The sequence below is a fragment of the Helianthus annuus genome, chromosome 15 (assembly GCF_002127325.2).
Source record: "Helianthus annuus cultivar XRQ/B chromosome 15, HanXRQr2.0-SUNRISE, whole genome shotgun sequence".
Classification (NCBI taxonomy): Eukaryota; Viridiplantae; Streptophyta; class Magnoliopsida; order Asterales; family Asteraceae; genus Helianthus; species Helianthus annuus.
In genome coordinates this window covers 29,367,709-29,390,973 of record NC_035447.2, presented here as the reverse complement: position 1 = coordinate 29,390,973, position 23,265 = coordinate 29,367,709, and the positions used below count along the sequence as shown (strand labels likewise).

At 36.0% G+C, this 23,265-nt stretch overlaps 1 protein-coding gene and 1 long non-coding RNA gene across 2 annotated transcripts; one reads left to right on the top strand and one right to left on the bottom strand.

Moving 5' to 3' along the window:
* The first annotated feature begins 4,099 nt into the window (after positions 1-4,099).
* LOC110909531 lies at positions 4,100-4,780 on the top strand. Its single transcript, XR_002575427.2, has 2 exons — positions 4,100-4,400; positions 4,482-4,780. It is a non-coding gene; the product is annotated as an uncharacterized LOC110909531 (long non-coding RNA).
* An 8,012-nt stretch (positions 4,781-12,792) lies between these two features.
* On the bottom strand, positions 12,793-22,969 carry LOC110911168 (CRM-domain containing factor CFM2, chloroplastic). The gene is made up of 14 exons (XM_022155762.2): positions 22,007-22,969; positions 21,391-21,883; positions 20,173-20,303; positions 18,679-18,990; positions 17,710-17,866; positions 16,792-17,084; positions 16,604-16,663; positions 16,450-16,503; positions 16,253-16,348; positions 15,068-15,262; positions 14,520-14,712; positions 13,810-13,940; positions 13,480-13,723; positions 12,793-13,072 (listed from the first exon to the last, which is right to left on the bottom strand). Exons 1-13 carry the CDS (start codon positions 22,703-22,705, stop codon positions 13,490-13,492), a joined length of 3,048 nt encoding a protein of 1,015 aa, XP_022011454.1. The 5' UTR covers positions 22,706-22,969; the 3' UTR covers positions 12,793-13,072; positions 13,480-13,489.
* Between the last annotated feature and the right edge of the window lie 296 nt (positions 22,970-23,265).

The following is a 23,265-nucleotide window of genomic DNA, read 5'->3' as shown; positions in this document are numbered from 1 at the left end:
GATGAGAGTTTAAGATAAGTGTGACTTTATGTTGACTATGCAAACCTTACAACATTCATGACATAGCCTAAGTAATGATACTGTATTCTGATTAATCTTCAGAATATGTAAGGTATCGAAAAGCTTTGTTAAAGACTGCTTATTATGGTTCTTATAGCCTTAACAATTAGTTTTGTCACTAACTCTCATGTTAGTTATTTAACGAGTTCTGGTAAGGAAACGTATGGAACTAGAGTCAAATAATCATGTGTTAATTGGAATATTAAAATTACCAGACTTAAATATCATTAGTAAGTGACTATTTAATTAATTTATCCAACTGTTCTTTAGAATAATGGATAGTCTCGTTGCTTATGTCTAGTCTAATGGCATAATTATGCAGTGAGATTTTCCCTTGAAGAACCTTAAAATTGGAATTAGCACTTGTAATTTGTCTATGGACCTTAGAACAATCCTCTTTTAAAGTTTAAGTGGTTGTAAGGTGAGTAACAACTTATTTTCCAGCTTCAAACATTTATTTCTTTGTAAATGTGTTGCTTATCAACACACTCATTATACTTTGGTACTTTTTAGTGTTATAGTTGATTTATAAGGCATCAAATTGTACAAGTGAAAATCTTAGTATGTAATGTACTGGAAAAATGTACTTATTTCCATGTGTAAGCCTTTAACTTTATGGGTCATGGTATTGTACATTATAATATATTCACATACACCACTTAACTTTATAGTTTATAATTTTAAATGAAGGCATGCATCTTAGGAATTCTTGTGATTATTCCACAATTATAGATTAGTCTTAGGAAAGACTTAATCTGGAATAGCTTTTTAGTGACAGCACTTATGTTAGAGAGTTCTTGACTATCACAAGAGACATCATGTTTGATTTGTCCTATTCATCATACTCTACTTTTCTTCTGTAGTGCTTTATCAGAAGAGAGCAGTAGGATCATCGTGTCTTAAGATTTAATCAAGGATTTAATTTTAAGAGCTAATTCTTATAGAAACTTTAAATAAAGCAAAACATTTTAGATTTAGGAATTAGAGTGGATGAGATATAGATTTATAGAAGAAAATTACAGTGAGTAACATCATGGGTACTAAAAAAATAAGGCAGGCGAAATGATCATAAAATTAAGGAAGGATCATTGATATAAGGATCATTATGTGAAGAGATTGTGATATGTCTATTACTAACATCAAAATAATAGACTATTTAAAGTTCTACTTAAACGAAGACAAATCAGCTTTGGCCAGAAGTGTAATCATTTAAGCATGTGTGCAAAGTGGTTGTAACAAATCAGCTTTGGCCAGAAATTGAGACAATCACTTTAGTTATGCACTTGTTAAGTATGCCATCTATGAAGGAATTAAATCAGCTTTGGCCAGATATTAAGACATTCATGTTTATGATGCACACTTAACATAGCTTTCGTAATACTTGAACGATAAGTAGATGTGTCAAATCAGCTTTGGCCAGAAATGATACATCAGAAGCTCATTCAAGTTAAGCCATTTTGGTTTTGTAAAACCATTATTTGATCCTTATTAATTTTCTAAGTATTTACAAAACCAATCATTTAATAGCAAACCACCTGTTAGCGCGGGGGGGGGGGGTGCAGGGGGACAGCGTGCCCCTTGCACGGGGTTTGGGGCGGAGCCCCGAGCTATATTTTAGTTCACAATAATGGCCTAATGTAGTAATGAGATTTCCGAAAACCTTGATATTTTGAGAACATAAGTTAGATTTCGGATGAGACTCGTATTATGCGACATGGTGATGTCGAATGCATTTCGGATGAGACTCAAAATTAATCCGAAATGGCATTCCGGATGAGTCTCGGATGAGACTTAAAGTTAGTTCGAAATGGGCATCTCTAATGGATCCGAAAATTGTTCTCCAAGGTTTCAAATTCTCTAATCATGGCAGTTAGTTGTGATAAGTTTGAAATTCGAAATCTTACGGATCATGGGATCAAATTTTCCTATTTTAATGTTGATCTAAATATACCAAATATTTCGAAAATATTATCTGTTTATCTCATAACAGATTTCAAAAACTTTGACTAAATAAAATCGATCAAAACAAGGGAAACATCCAATGATCCGAAATGCATTCCAAAATAAGGGAATTTTTTCGAATTTCATTATGAATTTATGATGAGCCCTAAAATAAAACATTCAAAACATTCATCCGAAATCTGGAAATTTTTATAACACATTTTAAGCATATCGATTTCGGAACAGTAAAAATTTAATGAACTTTCATCCGTAATGCATCCGTAATGATGAAACCCCATATCCGTAATGATCCGAAATGATCCGTAATGATCCGAGATGCATTCGAGATGACAAAACCCAGATCCGTAATCATCCATAATTATCCGTAATGATCCATAATGATGATTTCGGATGGCAAAAACGGAATTTTATTAAGGTTTTCAAAACTGTTTTCCTGTTTTATACCAGATTTTCGGATACAAAACAGAACCGACTAATCAACATATGCTCTGATACCACATGTTGGTCAGTTCTGTTTAGACATATTGGAAAACATGAAAACATACATTTGATTGCATCAATACAGGCTAGTAGAAAATCCAGATGGAGACGCAACAATAAGGTTTGACATGATTGTCAGCTTGATCTGGTTCCTCCTTAGGGTGCAATCTAATGATGGTGATGATGAGAAACCGACAAGGGAATCGGTTATGGAGAGGAGGTCGATTGATGTTATGAGAGTAATTAGGTTATGTGTCTAACCTTGAAACCTCTACATTAGTCTCCTTATATAAGCACCCAGGAGGAAACCCTAATTAGTTAATAAGGGTAATTAGGCCCATCAACAATTACCAACTAATTATTTAATAGGATTGTTATATATTTTGATCCATATAATGTAAATGATTATAATGGCTACTAGATTAAATATGACATAAAATATATTTAATCTTACAGTATTAGGTTATTAGAACACCCGTAGTGGGGGGGGGGGGGTTGGTCGTTTTTTCCCCCAAAAAAGCCCCAAAACGCCTTCTAACCGCCCCTAGGTGTTATTTTCGAAAAAATGTGTTCGGCGTTCCTTTTTCAACGCCTCTTGTTCAATTTGTTGGCCAATCACAGTCAATCTTCTTTTTGTTTGCCCAATAACATATTTTGGATGATTTTTTTTCTTTAATTGTTTAACACCCCTTTTAACATAATGCCCCACAATGCCCACATCCTCACTACACTCATTTTAGAAAAACACCCCATAGTGCCCCATTGCTGACTAGACTACCACATGATGCAAAACGTTCAAATGTGGGGACATTATTTGTGTCTTCCACTACACATGGTCTTAGAAGAAGTATTAACCGGAGACGTTAATGATACTCAAAACGTACAAGTTTCTTACTCAAGCATTTTTTTTATTTTGTTTTATACTATGTAACCTAAATAAAAATAAAATACCATTTAAACAAATTTTAAAAAATACAAACCAAGTTTAAAAAATATTACATAACCACAATAATAAAAAAACCACTCGTTCTCGTTATAATCATACGTTGCAACCATAGATGTTCAATCAAATCCGCTCAAAGATCCAAGTGTCTGTCCATTCTTCGTATTTCAGTCAGATAGTTCCTTCTCGGCATAAGTTAGAATTGGGTTTGATGGCTGAACGATATCATCATAGTCGGCACAAATGGCTCCGCCTGTGTCCTCCAAAATCATATTATATATCTATACAAAAAGTAACACACACCCTTTTGTTTGAAACTCATGCCCCTTTATTTACACCAACCCACCTTTTGTTTAAAACACATACCCCTTTATTGACACCCATTTATTTAACACACATACCTTTGTTTAAGATACAAACAACACATAACCTTTTGGAATAGACGAAAGAGCAGATACCGCTTCGCCAATTTTTCTCGCCTACGTAATCTTAATTCTTTTTTCTGATATTTTCATTTAACATAGTAGGTTCAGTAAATTGTTAAAGAAAAGGATATCCTCTTAAAATGAACCTTTATTAAATTGATGATGCGTTGCAAGAAAATAATAAAGGTATGGTTCTGTATCATGCTTCGCATGAAACGGTATACAATTAAAGAGTCACACCGTTTCGAAGAGGTTTTACCGTTTACTTTTACGCTACTTACTCGCCTATATATACTAACCCTTTTCTTTCATGGAAAACCATCTTGAAAAATATGAATTGTAAAGATTGCCGGAAGAAACAGAGACAACAATTACTACGAATTGTTAACGGCGATACCGTTATGGACGAGGGTGGTTTGTTCAAGGTTTGATCGGAACGACCCGATTGAATGTGAATAGTTTATCCATGAAGAAACCTTCCAGTTGTGGCGATCTAGCGGTAGGCCGGTTCGACGGTCGGATTATTAAGTGTAAATATCTCTTTTCATTCTTTTACCCGAATCACGCATGAGATCCGGTTCGATTTTAATGTAAAAGTGAAACAAATGCAGGATTTAAACTTCTGTTAAAGATGGCGACGGTCTTATTTTAGATATGCATTCCATTTGCCGCCTGCCAAGTATATAAATGATGGTGAAGACGAGGACTTCGATGGTAAAGTGAGAAATTTGAAAAGTTGAATATGAAGATAAAGAAAATATGCAGGAATGAGTGTTTAATTCTTTTATCAGTTACGAGAAAATCTTCAACCAAGAAGAACGTAGAACAGGGCATCCCGAAAGTTGCGTGCCAGACCCCTGTTATGAAAAAAGTCACAATAAAAAACAAAGAAAAAATTGAATCTTTATAATTGATCATTAAACCGACACCAAAATATCATATTCAGTTATAGACTAAACCGGATTGTTCAATTTCGAAGAGTTCCAAGAAAGAAAATGATGAACAGGGTATCGCATGGCTTCTGTGACGGGAAATACTGAAAACAAAATGGAAATCGTTTTGGCTTAATCAAAATGCATCAAAAGGAATTATGAAGAACCGATCATTGGAAATCAAAAGTTTTGTTATGATAAAAAGATATAAGTTTTATTTATTTGTAAGCAGAATCTTGAACTTTTCAAAGTTAAATACATATATTTTTTCGGAAAAGAGAAACTCAATGTTTGTTTAAATATAAATTTTTTTGAGTATTATAAAATCAGATTTGGTTTCCAAAAGTATTTAGTTATGATATTTTTACATACATATATACCATGGTTTTTTTCGAAATAAAAAATTCTATTTTGTTTAAGTTTGTTTCGATTTAAACATACTTTTAAAAGATTTTAATATAAGTTTATGATATTTTCAAATCATAATTAAATCAATTGATTCGGAACGTATAGAAAGAAAATTAATTCGCCACAAAGAAATCCCATTGTTAGAAAAATGTCAATAGTAAAATACATGTTTTAAATAAAGAACATGTCTATTTTAAAAACAATAGCAAAAAAAAAAAAAAAAAAAAAAAAAAAAAAAAAAAACATGTCTCTTCTAAAAATTATGTCTATAATAATAATACAACATTTTAAACAAATACATAAATTAAACATTATACAATTAGAAAAATATTCATCCTAAAAATTACCATCATATTTGGTTATTTTATTCTAAACCGTCATTTTGATTAAAAAATAAATTGTTTTAGTCAAAAACAATTTTCAGAAGCTAAGATCATTACTCAAGAATAAAAATGTCGTCAATCCGAGGCCAGCTAACTTGGTAGAGGCATATGCCTCTTAAAGCAAGGTTTTAGGTTCACACTTGGGCAAAAAGGGAATGTTACTATTATTGTTGTGAAGTAGAGTAGAGCAACATTTGTTGCTAAAAAAAAGAACAAATAGGTGTGGAAAACAAAGTGATCTTAATGATTTTAACAATCAACATCCCGCAGCAACGCGCGGGTGACGCTAACTCGTTGTGTAATATAATGCAAATATACATTATATTTCTCATTTTTTTTCCTTTTCCACTATATGTGATGGGTGGGCAACGATAGTACATGGTTTCTTTAACACATCAAATGCCCGTTCAATATCTTTTATCGTCGATTCATGTTTTTTTTTCTTGTAATACAATCGTTTTTCATCATTAGAGCAGATTCAATAGTGCCCCCAATAGCATTTGGGAAATGGTTGAGAGGACGCTATTAACTAAAAAAGTGTTGAGCTGGAGGCATGAATGCTGATTAAAAATCATATAAAATAATTCAAATGTATATAGCCGTATAAATGGCAACGGTTATATGGGTTGAGGCAGCCAAGGGATTTCAATATTATACATATGAGTATATGTAAAACGGTTATATGCGTAGATTGTTGGTAGAATGTGAAATATGATTTGCATGCGAATATTGGTTTTGTCCAAGATATATTTGGACACATTGTCTCTATCATGAACTCATCACCATAAGCTGACCATTTTTTTTTTTGTATCTCAGGAAATGTTAGAAAAACTTCATAGGAGTGGGAAGGAGACTTTCAATTTTGAAATGGAATTTGTTGGAGATTTCTAATTCTAAGTAGGGATGTTCACGAGCCGAGCCGAACTAAGCGGATTTTTGTTCGTGCTTGGTTCATTTACAAACCGAACCGAGAGGAGGGGCTCATTTAAAACCGAGCCTTAATCAAACGAACATTTTTCGAGCAGTAAATATTCCGAGCGAGCGTCGAGCGAAGTTCGAGCGATTTGGACAACCGTGTCGCCCCATTTAAATTTGCTAAGATAGATAGTGACAATGTTTGGTCTCCAGTTTTTATGTCTTTAAAAACATACACATTTCATAACATAATATTTTTCTTATGAATTATAATGTTGTGGCCGACGAGGCGACGATCATATTACACAAACGAATACATTGAGAGCAGGAGACGATCGACTTAGGGTAACATGATGAAACAATGAGGCGACGAGCAGCCTGTCGTTTATCGGTTTAGGGTTTAACTTTTAGATTTGATATTAATTTTTTATTGGCGTGGTTGGGGTAGTATGTATAGATATAGTTGTAAACTTGTATATAGCGGACCAAAATCTAATAGAGTGGTATATATAAAACTATAAATTTAATTTATATTCAAGTATATATGTATGTGTAATGTGTGTATATATAGGTGTGTGTGTGTGTGTGTATATGCGTGTAATTGATATTTGTGTATATATATGTGTATATACATGTTTATATATGTATGTGTATATGTATACATATATATATATATATATACTAATTAAAAATAATAATTCGAGCCGAACCGAGCCGAGCGGACCTTTGCTCATGCTTGGCGCGCTTGCAAACCGAACCGAGCAGAGCGGCTCGTTTACAACCGAGCGTCAAATCGAACGAGCATTTTTCGAGCAATTTCCGAACGAGCGTCGAGTGAGCGACGAGCGGCGAGCGATTTGAACGGCCCTAATTCTAAGGTGTTGTTTGTTTTTTCAGAGGTAAAACGTCTGCAGTCTGCGGACTACAGCTGTAGACATCTGTAGCAGAAGAGGTGGACCAAAACATCTGCAGTCTACAAGAAGAAGACTGTTTGTTTTTAACTTTTGCAGTGCAGCTGTTGAAATAAACTAAAATATAAATAAACTGATTTATGAAACTTAAAAAGAGTCACGTGTCTTTGTTCCATTAGCCAGCTCTTGTTTAAATTCCTTGTAATGATCCTATTATAATAAAGTAATTTCTGCTGTTAAAGTCAACTTCTCCCATCTCATGACCATCAGATTTGCAATGTGTAGTTATTTTAAATTTTAATCCTATATATCATATTTCTTTTTCAAAGTGGCCAGGACCTACACGTTGACATCATAAAAAACCATCCTTATATTCCCTAAGCATATAATATAATTATATGTGCACATGATAAAGAACCAAAATCTATAATCCAGTCCGTATTTTCTTTTAAAAAACATTCAGGACCATAAAAATTCCCAAAACCAGACTGTAAAAGCAGGCTTTATTCTTTTTTGGTTCTTGTTTCATGTTGTTGCTGATTTCAATGTTAGGCTAGACGGTGTGGTTTAAAGCCTTAGGAGCGTTATTACGCCACGTAGGTGACACATATATATTACCCTAGAGGGCTTTATCGCTAACTTATATGGTGTGGAATAACGTCCATTATAAAGCCTCTTTTAACTATATTAAAAAGGGAAATTGGCCTGTAATAATCCCACCTAGACCTTATCGTGTTCATGTCCGAATTGCCAGCCCTAACTTATATCGTGTCTTAACAGGTCGTTTCGTGTGACCTGTTTATTAACAGTTTCGTGTTCGTGTTTGAAAAATCTGAAACGATAAGATTTCGTGTCGTGTTCGTGTTCACGTGTTTCGGGTTCGTGTCTTAACAGATCGGTTTAACCCGTTATGCCAGCCCTAGATGAAGGTGAGGCCCCTTGATATCTTCCTGTCGCGCGCTATTCTTTTAACGGAAGCCAAGGATAGCGCCCCCTTTAACGGAGGCTGGGTGGTTTAGGGCGCCAAAGGGCGCTAAACTTCATGACGTGGTGGAGGAGCGCGAAGCCACACCCTCTAGCCTAAGGCAGTTGATTCTTTGGTACGATACAAACCAGATAAGCTAATATGCTGCCACCTATGAAGCACGGGGATGTCCGGAAGCAAGGAGCACCCGTCCCGGGGACGTTCCTTAAACATTTTCAGATATTGGGGGACGGCTGCTAAACGTTTCTGGAAAATGGGGACGACAATTATAGGTTTCGGGGACGGCCGCTAAATGTTTTCCGGCGAGAACGGGCGGTAGCGAAACTGGTATCGGCGGAGCTGTGAAAAGGATGAAGAAGATGCCTGGAGTTTGGACGACTTTTATTTGATTATAAGATAAAAGAGTTTACTATTTTAATATTATTATATTTGCTTTTTCAACACTAGTGTACAGTGAATTAAAAATTGAAAAGTCATTGCACATTGGATTACTAAACCATCATAAATTTTAGTGGTCAAAAAGATAATACGAAAAGAAAAGGGTCGTATTATTGGCACACCTTGGATTATTAAATCGACACCCCCAATAAGCATCGTATAGGCCTATACGATGCGTATTAAGTTGGTTCAAACTTTTAGGTCAGTCAAAGGCTGACAATGTCTCCCCGGGCAACCCTAATGAGCATCGTATAGGCCTATAATTTTTGCCCTTAAAATTACACAACTCATGACTTAGAATTAGGAGCAATAATTTTTGCCCTTAAAATTTGGAGACATTATCTGTATGGTAGTAAGTTTACTGTCTTTACAGATCATAAGAGTTTAAGATATATTTTTGGGCAAAAAAAATTGAACATGAGACAAAGAAGGTGGATGGAAATCTTAAGTGACTACGACTGTGATATTCAGTATCACGAAGGAAAAGCAAATGTAGTAGCAGATGCCTTAAGTCGTAAGTATCAAGAGAAACAAAGACGAGTTCGTGCTCTTAGGTTAAATCTGCAACTAGATTTGATGGAACAACTGAAAAATATTCAAGAAACATCAATTAAGGATGATACTGAAGGAATGAATGGAAGAATAAAGGAAACCTTTAGCATGGAACGACTAGATAAGTTATATGTGGATGAGGTAGTATCACTACATAGAGTTCCACTCTCCATTGTATCTGATAGGGATAGTCGTTTCACTTCACATTTTTGGACAAGTTTCCAACAAGCAATGGGGACACGATTAAATTTAAGTACGATATACCATCCCCAGACTGATGGACAAAGTGAACGGACAATCCAAACCTTAGAAGACATGTTGAGGGCATGTGTTATAGATTTCGGTGGAAATTGGGATGACCATTTGACACTAATAATTCTCATATAACAATAGTTGTCACACAAGCATCAATGCTGCCCAATTCGAAGCACTTTATGGACGAAAGTGCCGAACTCCAGTATGTTGGGCAGAAATAGGAGAAAGTCAATTATCAGGTCTCGAAATTGTACATGAAACCACCGACAAGATAACTCAAATCAAAGAAAGATTGAAAACGGCACGAGATCGCCAAAAGAGTTATGCCGACCATCGCCAAAAACCGTTAGAATTCCAAGTTGGGGACAAAGTACTATTAAAAGTTTCTCCTTGGAAAGGAGTAGTCCGATTCAGTAAGAAAGGAAAGTTAATACCAAGATATGTCGGACCTTTTAAAATCATCCAACGGATAGGACCAGTTGCCTATCAGTTACAATTACCAGAAGAATTAACCGGTGTACATGATGTATTTCATGTAAGTAATCTTAAGAAATGCTTATCTGATGAATCACTGGTAGTACCTCTTTAAGATATAGAGGTAAAGGAAAAGTTAAAATTTGTTGAAAAACCTCTACAAATAGAAGACAGAAAGGTCAAGAATCTCAAAAACAAGAGATTGGTTCTGGTCAAAGTAAAATGGGATTCAAAAAGAGGACCTGAATACACGTGGGAGCTAGAATCAGAGATGAAAAGAAAATATCCTTACTTGTTCCAGTAAATCTCGAGGACGAGATTTTAAACAAGGTGGGGAGGATGTAACAACCCACAAAAACGCCCTAAAACGCTCCGTAAGTAAAAACCCGAACCCCTGTATCTTCCCTTTTTATAAAAATCCAAGAAAACAAGAACTATTAGTCTGTCACGGCCTGCGACAGATTTAGAAGGTGCCTTCGCGGGGAGCGAGCGCCCTAGGGTTCCGGGTAATGATGACCGACACGTGTCATCCACGTGTCGAGGCTAGGTGGTGACACGGCAGCCCTAGCCGTAGCTAGGGTGTCCCTCGCGGCCCGCGAGGGACTTCGCTAAATTGGTCGCGGGGCGCGAGAACGCTGCGAATCGGCTATAAATTGAGCAATTCATGGACTTGAAAGTTGTTCAAAAAATTTGTTTCTTTCTCTAATAATCTGATCAAAATAATATACCCGAGATACCAACACTCTGCTACGATAACGGGGTAATAACTCGATCACTGCTACGGTACTATATCCGATCGATTAAAACCGATCCGATGAATGTTTAAGTGCTACCCAAATTGGGCTATACTTTGTCATTCGTCGTGAGGGTTTCGATCTCGCGATTATCGTAAATGTTGAATTAAGTTACTAACCTAGTTTCGTTTGCATTGTATATTTAACTAGGTTTACCAGCTTAACTAGTGGGCAAGCTTTGACCGTTTAAACTTGCAATGCGAGTCATTCTATTTTTATTTAGAAGCAGAGAAAACACTGTAAAAGTGAAAAAAGAAGAAGGAATATATCACGGAAAATATTATTAAGAATAATAGAAATTCAAACTTTTATTTAGCAGCAGGTAATAAAATTTTTTTCCCCATGAAGGGTTTCGAACCCGAGACATTCACTATATTAGAATGTTCATACAACCAACCGAATTGTGAAAGTTTTTCTTAATACTTTCGCGCAATAATAACAATAATATATACATAAAGCGGAAATGGACAAAAATGTAAATTTAAATTGAGGGCAAAATCATAATTTGGCTGGAAGGAGATAACCAAAACTAATTGCAAAACTGTAAATTTAAACGGGGCAAAATCGTAATTTTTAACCGAGGACAAAATTGTAATTTTTAGTTGTGGGCAAAAGCATAATTTTATTTTGAACTCGGGGTAAAAGCGTAATTTCGAACTGATGGTAAAATCGTAATTTTAAAGCAGGGATAAAATCGTAAATTGGTTGGTCCAATGGGGGAGTTCCAGGCAGTTGTCTCGCACTATGCCCCCATCTTGTGTCTATACTTATACACTGTGGGCAAAATCGTAATTTGATAGGGAAAGCAAACAAAACCGATAACAAAAATGTAAATTTAAATTGAGAGCAAAATCATAATTTACCTGTGAGGAAGAAAACAAAACTAATGGCAAAACTATAAATTTAAATAGGGCAAAATCGTAAATTTGAACCGAGGGCAAAATTGTAATTTTTCACTGGGGGCAAAAGCATAATTTTATTTTGAACTGGAGGTAAAATGTAATTTTAAACTGATGGCAAAATCATAATTTTAAAGCGGGGCAAAATCATAATTTGACTGGGAAAGCAAACAAAACCAATGACAAAAATGTAAATTTAAATTGAGGACAAAATCGTAACTTACCTGAGAGGAAGAAAACAAAACTAATGGCGAAATTGTAAATTTAAAGGGGGCAAAATCGTATTTTTGAACCGAGGGCAAAAGTGTATTTTTTTACTGAGGGCAAAAGCATAATTTCATTTTGAACCAGAGGTAAAAGCGTAGTTTTAAACTGATGGCAAAATCGTAATTTTAAAGGGGGACAAAATCGTAAATTGGTTGGGCCCCAATTTCACAGTTAAGGGCATATTTGTAAATTCGATATTTAAAATAATATATATGTACTATTCATCACACTTCGTAAATATTATAGAGTAAATTCGCATGTGCATGTTGACAAATAATTATAATTCACATATGCATGTTCATTTCTCATTTCCATTTTCATGTGCATGTATAATAATTATAATTCGCATGTGCATTTTCATTTCCAAAGAAATGGGAAATGCATCGCATGTTTAAACTAGTTTCGCATGTTGATATTGAATTGCAGAAGAGTTGGTTGGAGAAGAAGGTACCGAACGAAATTACCGGGATTTTGATAGAGAAATTATCAATTTTATCCTTCACGGTTGGTTTTATGTATATTAATTTGATTAATTTAATGATATAAATTAGTTTCGCCCGCGTTTGATGGATTGAAGATCGTACAGTTGTGGGCATCGCGTACATAATGTAGGATAAGAAGTATTGTACGTTAACCGGCCTCTACATGTTTATAGTCGAGAACCACCGTCAACTCTCCTCACTACCGTGCATATGTGAAAACTGGTTAGTTTCGTAAAATGTGAAGAATATATATATATATATAAATGAAAACAAGTGATTCGGCTGAGCCTAAACCAATCCACAAAATACAAACTAGATGATTAACCTATTTCTCGGTTCAGATCAGTTACAGTTCATCTGAGACGGAATGTATGCCTTGTCAATATAGTCTGACCATCCAGATTCGACACAGATCTGCCATGCATGATGAAACGGGACAATGCGCCATCAATCGCTAGTCAATAACAGCTATCAATAGCCAAGATATACAAACTGAACGTCACAAACCTGGATCACATAAAGTATAGCGGTTAGTTTAGGTTACTTTTAGTCTCAAATGGGTCCATTTTAGAGAAAATAGCTAGAAGAGAAATGGGTCAATGGGCCAAACGGGTTAAATGTTGCCCAAAATGTACTTTTTATAAAACAACCTTCTAAGTCACTTAATTCAAAAAGTTCAGATCATCACTGTAATAATATTGTTTCTGTTATCATACTTGATGCATTAACTATTTGTTAAACCAAATTAAAAAATGGGCAAAAAGGCGTTTTTGTGGTCGACTGGTTCCAATCCATACTAAAACTGACCCGTTACTCTACATTCCTGATTTGCCCATCTTGCCACCTCTAACTCACAGTGACATCGAAAGTCGTGCATAAAAACAGAACCTGAGAGAGAAAAGTCAAAATAATACCGTTATCAGCCTAAGAAACAGCTTCGCTCTCTTGGACTTTGTACTCCTGCAATCCGCATTCAATTCTAATTGCTGAAATGAGTTCTGGAGATATGATTGGCTTAACAATATCTTCACGCCTATTCGGTTCTCGTTTCCCACTAGTCTGGTTAGAATTATGTGTAACAGTAGTAGTAGCCCCCCAACCCCTGTATAGAATGATTTTATTCGGTTCTTGGGAAACCAGAATTGCACCTGTTGCTTCCTACAAGAAAAACAATATGTCCATTTTAGCTATTAACGGGTCAGCTACTGGTTTATACGCTACAGGTGTGAAGTTGTGATGCATACCTCTAACTTTGATACCAATTCTTGTGCTGAAGTCCCTTTGGCTCGGCCTTTAATATTCACAATAGCGAGGGGGTATTTCTGGAAATGAGTTTTAATTGTTTTAGCCACCCCGCTAACGATATTGCTTCTCCCTGCAATATAATAGTAGTAGTGTTAGTATGGTTTTGAAAAGCAGACCAGACAAGCTGGTTCAGTGTAAGGATAAGTGGAGTGTTGTTTAATTTAAGCTTATGATCATATTATAATGCTTATAAACACATATTTCATAAACAGATAAACTAAGCCAAATCCAAAATTTTGGTAAACCATTGGGACCATCCGTATACTTTTCGAAAGCTAGGGACCAAATCCAAAATTTTGGTAAACCATAGGGACCATCCGTGTACTTTACTCTCATTTTTATAAAAGAACAATTTAATGAAGAAATTGATTGAATATTAAATAAAAGATGCGAGGATTAAAATGAACACTACAAAAACTTTTTTAAAACTAAAAGAGTTGCAAAAATAGAATTTGTATAAAACAATTGAACCAAAAAAAAAAAAAATCCATCATTATGGTATAGGTTTTGTAATTATATTCAATACAACTACTTATTAAAATTCAAAAGGATTTAATCGGTTCTCACCCATCATGACTTTTATTAAAACTTTACCCGTAAGCCACACGTCCACTTTTTCAAATCTGCTGTTATCACATGTGTAACTTACCAACAGCTAGAACAGGACGTTTTTTCATCTTTAAGGCTTGTTTCCTCAAAAGCAGCCTTTCTTGATTGGAAAGAAGAACAGATCTGCGAAGTTTCCCATTTGACTCGTTGACTTGAGGTTTGTTAGCTGGTGAAAATGGCACCTCACTCCTCATGACAGAGACACAAAGGTCAGCGCTTGATGTTTCTTCTAGCTGAAATAGATTTGATACATCACAAACGAAGGATAGTAATACTAGCAATATTAATAAAGGTTTTCGGCCTTTCGGGGATGCTTGGATATCAAATAATCAATTGTAGATAACCAACTACGATAAAACACAGTCACAGTGTAAGAGGTAGTTTGGATGAAGTCTACGGTTGCAGCTATTGCCAAACCGATTATTTGACCCTAGTCAACCTACGTAATCACATAATCATAAGCAGAAGTATATGACTCAAACATTAAAGACTAGCAATACTACTTGATGTTGCAAGAATCAGATAACTGTTGGAAAACACACATCCAAACACGCCCTCAGATTGAATTGATAAGCAATTATTATATACCTTGAAAGCATCCGGAGAAATTGAAGTGCTTTGTGTCTTATGGTTCTCGCTTTCATTCGGACCTTCCACTGATAAGCTTGAAGGATCTGAATTAGCTTCTGTGAAGTCACTTTCATTGGCTGGATTTTCTTGAGATGCGCTTATGCCATCATCTGTATTTGAAAAATCTATAGCACCTTCCTGAAGCTCTCTTGCCTTGAATGTTGCAAATAAGTAAAAAATAGTTAATTGACACTAGAAAAGGAAAGGTTACATTTCAAAGGGTCTACACTCTACATATTTGTCGTTTCTTTTATGATAAAATTTTGTTACTAAAGCAATTTAGGAGGTTGACTTTCTAATAGTTGGACACATATTTTTAGATAGTTTGTAAAGTGTTATCCTGTTTTACCTGTTATTAATAAAATATAGCACCCCATTTTTATATAAATGGGTTATAATTACTACCCTTAGCAGTTGCTGTATAATAGAAACAGATTTACTCCAACAGCGCCAATTATAATGTCATAAGGGGAATTTCAACTTACATTTATAAAATCACTTGACTGTTACAGTGTTACCACTTTAAATATATATTCAAGAGTAGACAACTTTGACCCGTTTACAATCGAACTGGTTGATTTAGGTTGTGGTTTATTTCTAATGGATAAACAGGTGAACGTCGTCCGAAGGGTATACCTTATGCTAACAATATCCTTATATAATTAAAAAAAAAAAGAGTAAATTGCCATTTTAGTCCCTGTGGTTTAGGCCATTTTGCCAGTTTAGTCCAAAGGTTTCATTTTTAACATCTGGATCCAAAAAGGTTTCATCGTTGCCATTTTGGTCCAAGTGACTTAACTCCATCCATATCTGTTAAAGCTGCCAAGGGCATTTTTGTCATTTTATTTTGGTCCAACTGACTTAACTCCATCCATATCTAACAAAAATGCCCTTGGCAGCTTTAACAGATATGGATGGAGTTAAGTCAGTTGGACCAAAATGGCAACGATGAAACTTTTTTGGATCCAGATGTTAAAAATGAAACCTTTGGACTAAACTGGCAAAATGGCCCAAACCACAGGGACTAAAATGGCAATTAACTCAAAAAAAAAAAAAAACAGAAGATCACTTTAATAACATACTTTTTGCAAAAATATCAATGCATTTACCATATAAAAAAATTAACACGTGAATACTCCTCACCTGCCCGTTATCCTGATCTGTAGGATTTGATTTATAAACTTCAAGATCAGAGTCAGGTTCCGTATATTCAGATGATGGGCTTATAATATCCTGTTCCTGTACATAACAACAACATTACTCCAACAACGCCAATTATATGTCATCCTTAAATAGTTACAAAAATAAGAAGGAAGTGACATATAAAAATGGACACTCACCAACTGAGTATTCTGATCTTTTTGGCCGTGTATACTTATTTCCTCACTTGTGGCCTGGTTCAAGACAAATTGAATAATTTCGTTTAAATTTGCAAGTACAAACAGACCGATGTCAACCATGACAATTGACGGATGACTACATTTGAACACTCACCAACTTAAGCTTTAATTCTTCAACATTTTTTCCAAGCTTCAATACATGAAGTTTCAAAGACTGCATCATAAAGGTAACAAGAAATCAACAAAACCAGAAAAAAATAGTGTGCTTCCATATTGAATTAATACATATGGAAATTAAATTATAAGTTATGCAAATATAAATACAATTTAGTATTTAGTTACCTCTCGACGTTGGGCTTCAATGGAGCGTTTTAATGCTTCTCTTTTATTAAGGAGTGTTTGTGGCCTCAAGCTAGCAGGTCTTTTGTAGTTTTTGCCACGATAAACAATAATTGCATGACCTTTACGCATACGTTCTACTGCAATTAATACACCACCACTTTCTGATTCTAATGTTCTTGCTATTGCATGAACCTCGTCAATGCTGGTTTCACCACATAATATCCTCACAAGTTCCCTATATTTCCAGTGAAGATGCATATTTTCAACAGTGCCATCAAAAACTCCACGTCTTCCTGAAAACAGTAAGGTCTTAGTTAGACACTTAGACATGGCAAGCTGAGCGGATTGGTAATGGGTTCAGGTTAATTTGGATCACTTTTTAGCACGGGTCGAAAAGTGACCAATAAACTCTTTTTGTCGACTTTGAATGATAATAATGATTAATGAGATCTTTGAATAATAATGATATAGGAGGTGGTGTGCACTGAAACTAGACTTCGGGGACTTTTCACCCTATTACCCATTTGACTTCTTCCCTTTAAGCTAATTGTTTTGACCTGTTGAGATCCACCCAAATCGACCCGTTCACTAGTAAATGGGTCAAAATTGCCACCTCTCCTAAGGATTAAGGTGTTGTGTTATAAAAGAAAAACCGAGACTCGTCCAACAAAACAAACGTGCGGATGGCCTCTTGGCCTAGTGGCAGCTGATGTTTATCCCCCACCAAAGTGGCCATTTAGTAAAATTTCAGGGGGGGGGGGGGTGGAGTTGTTTTTGTTCAACTTGATCCCTATTAAGATGCTTTGTTATTTGACCCGTGACCCGTTTGAGATATGAAAGAAACTGAAACAACCCGTTTACAGGTAAATGAATCTTAGGTTTGAAATGTTGTGCTATAAAAAAGAAAATGAGACTCACCTAACAGTAAAAAAGGCCTCATTTTCATGCCGACTTTTCTCAGCATAAACCGTTCCTCTTCAGTGATACCTTCTTTGTCTGCTTCAACTTGTTGCTTGGTCTCTTTCTTCTCCAGCTCTTCTAGAAGCTTCTCTGCCCTTTCTTTGTCCACCAATGCCTATCATTATCAACTTCAAATATATCATATAGTGGCAAAACGGGTTGATTAGATAATAGGTCAAAGTGGTCGTGGACCCACCAACATTCTTTAGTCATTTCTTTTAATTTTATAAATAACTAATATGATTACAAAAGCTACACTATCAAAATAAAAATCTTTTCGTGAATAAAGATATTTAGGAGGTTGTAAGCATTTTAAGCAGTTTGGGAATTTTTCGACCCGTTCAGCAAATTCGATCCGTTGGAGAGCAGACTGACCCACATTTGGTTATTTGGTCAAAATTTCTACCTCTAAGAACTAACTACCCAGTAAATATCAGAAAACAATGTAAAGAGTAAAATGCCATTTTCATCCCTGAGGTTTGCCTACTTTTGTGACTTTCGTCCAAAGGTTTGTTTTTCCGCATCTGGATCCAAAAGGTTTAAAATCTTGCCATTTTCATCTGACTCGTTAAATCTATCCATTTTTAACGTTAAGTCAGGGGTAATTTCGTCGTTTTAGACATTTTGTGATGATTAAAGGGTTTGGGTGGGGAGAAAGTCGACAGAGGTGGATCTTTATTTCTTATAGTGTTTTTTATTTTGATAAAAAATGTCTAAAAAGACAGATATGCCCCTCATTTGACAGAGAAAAATGGATGGAGTTAACGAGTCGGATGAAAATGGCAAGATTTCAAACCTTTTGGATCCAGAAGCGGAAAAACAAACATTTGGACGAAAGTCGTAAAACTAGCCAAACCTCAGGGACGAACATGGCATTTTACTCTATCAGAGAACAATATAAATGTACCATTTGATCTAAATTTCTACCTGAGACAATTTGGAACTAGTTTTCTTTATAGCGGCTTCACGGGACCTTTGTTTCCTTTGCTCAATAGCAATTTCCAGTTTCTGGTCTCTAATTCCATCAGTTACAGCAGCAGAGGGATTCTCAATTTCCTTATCTTTATTTTCTTGCACGTCAGATGAGCTGGCGGCACTCTTCTTTCTTTCAAGGGCATCGACTCCGCGGTCCCTTCTCTGTTCTATTGCGGAAGAAACTGTAGCTGGCAAAAAATCTTTACCTCTATATAGAACGATATACTCCCTATCTCGCGTAAGTAGTGTTCCACCGGTCAACCACTGAAATGATTAACTTTTTGTAAGGCATAAAAGTAACGTTGGAAAATTTTTAGAAAATACCGATGATATTCAAAGGCTGAACTATGAGTTACATTATTGTAATGTATAGTACCGATGATATTCAAAGGTTGAACTATGAGTTACATTATTGTAATGTATTGTATGATGAAGATAAGATGGATTCCAAGAGTTCAGTACTACACATTTTTCTTGGTAAGTTATTTAAGAATCCAGCAATCTTAAAATACACAAGGAATATGAAATAACTGAAACGGCGTCTTTAACCTGTATAAGAAAATCCAGCTTACTTAAACCGCTCAAAGATCGCATGAGTGAAAAAAATGGGGTTACCCCTATAGGTGAAAAAATTGGTGACTTGGCAAGTTGGATAATGGGTCAAAAGTTTTTGGCAGGGTCAAAACAGACAGCAGTTTGTGGCTTTGTTCATGTTTTCATAAGTAATATACTAAATATGATTACAAAAAGTATTGTTAAAAAAAATAGACTGATTTTTTGGATATAACAAGAGTTAAATGCCTGGTTGGTCCTGTGGTTTGCAGATTTTGCACAGTTGATCCTCGTGGTTTCAAAATTACACAGTTGGTCTCGACGGTTTGGAAAATGTTCACGAGCGGAGTGGCCCGATGGTTGCATTTTCATAACATGAATGATCATAACCAGCTAACCCCGTGAACATTTTTCAAACCATAGGGACAAACTGTGTAATTTTGAAACCACGAGCATCAACTGTGCAAAATCTGCAAACCACAGGGACCAACCAGGCATTTAACTGTTCGACCCCATTGACTAGCTTTTTTAGCTTTTCTTAATCTTTACGTGTTTGACCTGTTAATAATGAAAATGACAAAACAGACCACGTCTTCACATAACTGAGTTAACAAAATGCAACCAGTCGCTTCACCATATAAATACGTCAGTAAGCTAATTAATGTACCAAAACGTTGAGAAATTCACATGAGTACATGACGTTTGAAAGGTTTAAAAAGTTAGTGTGATTAAAGTATTTAGATTTAGGTCCAATAAATGAATGTTTCAAATCGATATCAATTCTAAGCAACTAAACTTGGACACTGACCTTTAACAAACACGTTAAATTTGGGTCCAATATATACAGTAATCAGACTTGTAACTTGTAACTTTAACTTAAACTTGTACACTGACCTTTAATTCTTCAGCCATCAGGACACTGTTGGTATTCTGTACTCCTTTTTTAACAGCAATCTTTGCAATCTCACATTTCTCCCAAAGTTTTAATATCGCTGCAGCCAACCCTTGTAGTTTCCTATTTCTACCTGATACAAGGAAAAGTCAAAAGGGAAATGAAAATAGATAATGACAAATGGTATCTGTGGCAAAATGGGCGGATCAGGTTTGACAACAGATCAAAACGATTTGGGTCGGGTTGACCCACCAATACTTTCCTTTCTTTTTTATATTTCAAAAACAGGAATATATTGAATACTGTTACATTTACTATTTAGAAAAATGATGATTTGTCCCGATTTAAGAGGATGTGAACACTTGATTATCATAATATATAGCCGAGATTATAAGTGCGAAATTTGGCTCATTTATTTATGAATGGGTTGATTCAGGTCATCAACATCTCTCTTAACAGGTCAGTCGAGTTGAATAATAAAAGTAGCTAAAATTAAAATGGGCCAAATGAGTGGACCAATTCAATCAGGTTGAAATGTATCTTCAATGCAAACAACCTCTAAAATCATATATCAAGAAATTAGATTATTATTGCAATATGTACTTTTATTAGGGGTGCTAAACGGGTCGCGTCTGAGGGTTGGCGGGTCCAAACCGGCCTGAATATTCGCGGGTTGACCCGAACACCACCCGTTCAACCCAATTTTTTTTATTTTAATTTTCTTTTCTCAAATTAATATGTTAAATTTAAAATTTCACGACAAAAAAAAACAAATGTATATAATAAAATTACATTTCTAATTATAAAATCTTATTTACAGTTTTTCACTATGAACCCGACCCGTTTAGCTAAACGGGTCACGGGTTCAACCTGAAACTGACCCAAACCCATTTAGACTAAACCCAAACCCACAAATTTCGTGTTAGGTTCGTGTCAGAAATTCACACCCCTAAGTTTTATCATAATAATCTTTAACACTAAGTATCGAGCCGGGGTCTCGCTGGAAGCAGCCTCTCTATTCCACGGGGCAAAGGTAAGACTGTCTACATCTTACCCTCCTCAGACCCTACCTTAGCTTTGCTATTGGTGAGATTTACCGAGTATGATGATGAATCTTTAACACTAAGAGTTCAATAAAACTAAAATTCTATACAAAAAAGTGTTTTAGGCCACCGGTAATTAACAATAACAAATCGAATTATAGTTCAAGAGTCACTGACCTAAAGCAAAATGACATGGTAGAGGTCTCCCAAGTCTTCTTAGCGTTGTCATCTCGTCATTTGTTAATTTTGGTTTAACTCCAAAAGGAAGGAGCCGAAACGGCTTCCTGTATCCAGGAACAACTGCCGGTAAAAGGTCAGCATCAACTGGTAACGGTTCATATCCATACCAATCAGTGAACCGTGGACCAAGTCCATCCAAAAGCTGGTCAGCTTCTTCTGCAAGTTGGGCCTCCCCTGGCAGCTGAAACCGGACCCTGGTTCGAGAACCCACACCTTGAATCAAAGGTGGTTGCGTTTCTTTTGAGCCGATTGATTCGCTTTCTTCACCACCACCCTCTTCAGAGTCTGTAGATGGACTCGTTGGGTCATCAGCAGATGCATCATTTGGTTTTTGTTTATTAATAAAGAAATAAGGATACTTGTAATCAGCTCCTCTGTACAATATTATGATACTTCCGGCTCTCCAAATAACCAGACCCCCGGTTTTGCTCTGCGAAAAATGATACAAAATGATTACAAGAGGATGTATAATTTCTCACATTGAAGTATGCTTGAAGCTCTTTATTCACAACAATGATACACTACTAAAAACAACACATATTACACATCTAACCTCAAGCAAATCATGAGTCCTCTTCATATTCAACCTACACAAATCCTCACAAACAATCTTCACAAGCTCAGTCCTCCTCCACCTCTCATGTATCCCATTAACAATCCCCTCAGTAATCCCAGCCTTCCCAATCTTCAACCTCGTCTTAATCGCAATCCCCAAACTCCTCAATCTCCTCAACTCGTCCGGTGCCAGCTTCAATTCCGCCATTGTCGGCACCTTCTCAGTCTCAGTACTCCCCTCCATCCTCCTCTTAACTTTCTCCTCTTTCTTCTCCTTCCACACCTCCCTCCGCAGCTCATGATACCGCCTTATTGCGGTTCCGGATCCAGGCTCCGGAACCGGATTCTCCGGCGTACTCCAACTCGGGTCGAGCGTGTGCCCGACCCGGTGCTTCGGTATCCGGTCAGGTAACGGAACAAATATTTCGCCAGGTGAGGTTGTTAGGGTTTGTTGCTTATTATTATCATCTGCAGTATCTTCAACGTAACCTAAGCTGCGAAGCTTATCAGCGATCCGTCGAATCGCCGATTGCGGTAAGGTTTTGGAATCGGCGGCGGAGGCGGAGGCGGAGGCGCGTAGGATAAACGAGGTGCGGCGGTTGTGGTAGGGAAATAGGGGGAGAAGGTGTTTGGGAAGATGATTGTGAGGAAATAAGGGTTTTGTTAGGGTTTTAGGTGAAGGTTGTTGAAGCAACATTTAGGGTTTGGATTGTGAATTGTGAAGTAGTGGCTAGAATTTAAGCGAATTGTTGGTTATCTGTGGCTGGATTTGTTTCGATTGTTCTTCAATTTTGCTTCCAAATTGTTCGATTAAGAGCAAAAAGCAGTTGGTTGTTGTTGTTTGGAAGAGTGGATTTGGCGCGAAGTTGGACCTGTAACAGAAATTGAAAGAGTTGCAGGTTTATCCTCTGTACATTAACAAGAAAGTGGAAGAAGGTTTGGCAACCATATCTAAAGGAGCAGAATGGCATGTAACAACGATAGACGTACACCTTTTTTTTTTTTTTTTTTTTTTTTTTTTTTAGCAAAATGCAATTTGGGTAACCTGAGCCCTTAAATTCATTTTTTGGTTTTTTGAGCCACTGAGCTTATAAATTCATAACAGTTTGAGTCACTCCAACAGTGTTCCGTCTGTTTGACTGTTTGACAATTGTGAAATGTCCTTTATACTCTCAACTCTTAATGATAAACATATATGAATGATCAGAACGATCACACTTCTCAAGAAACTCACTGAAATATTTTCTCTCAAGTCCC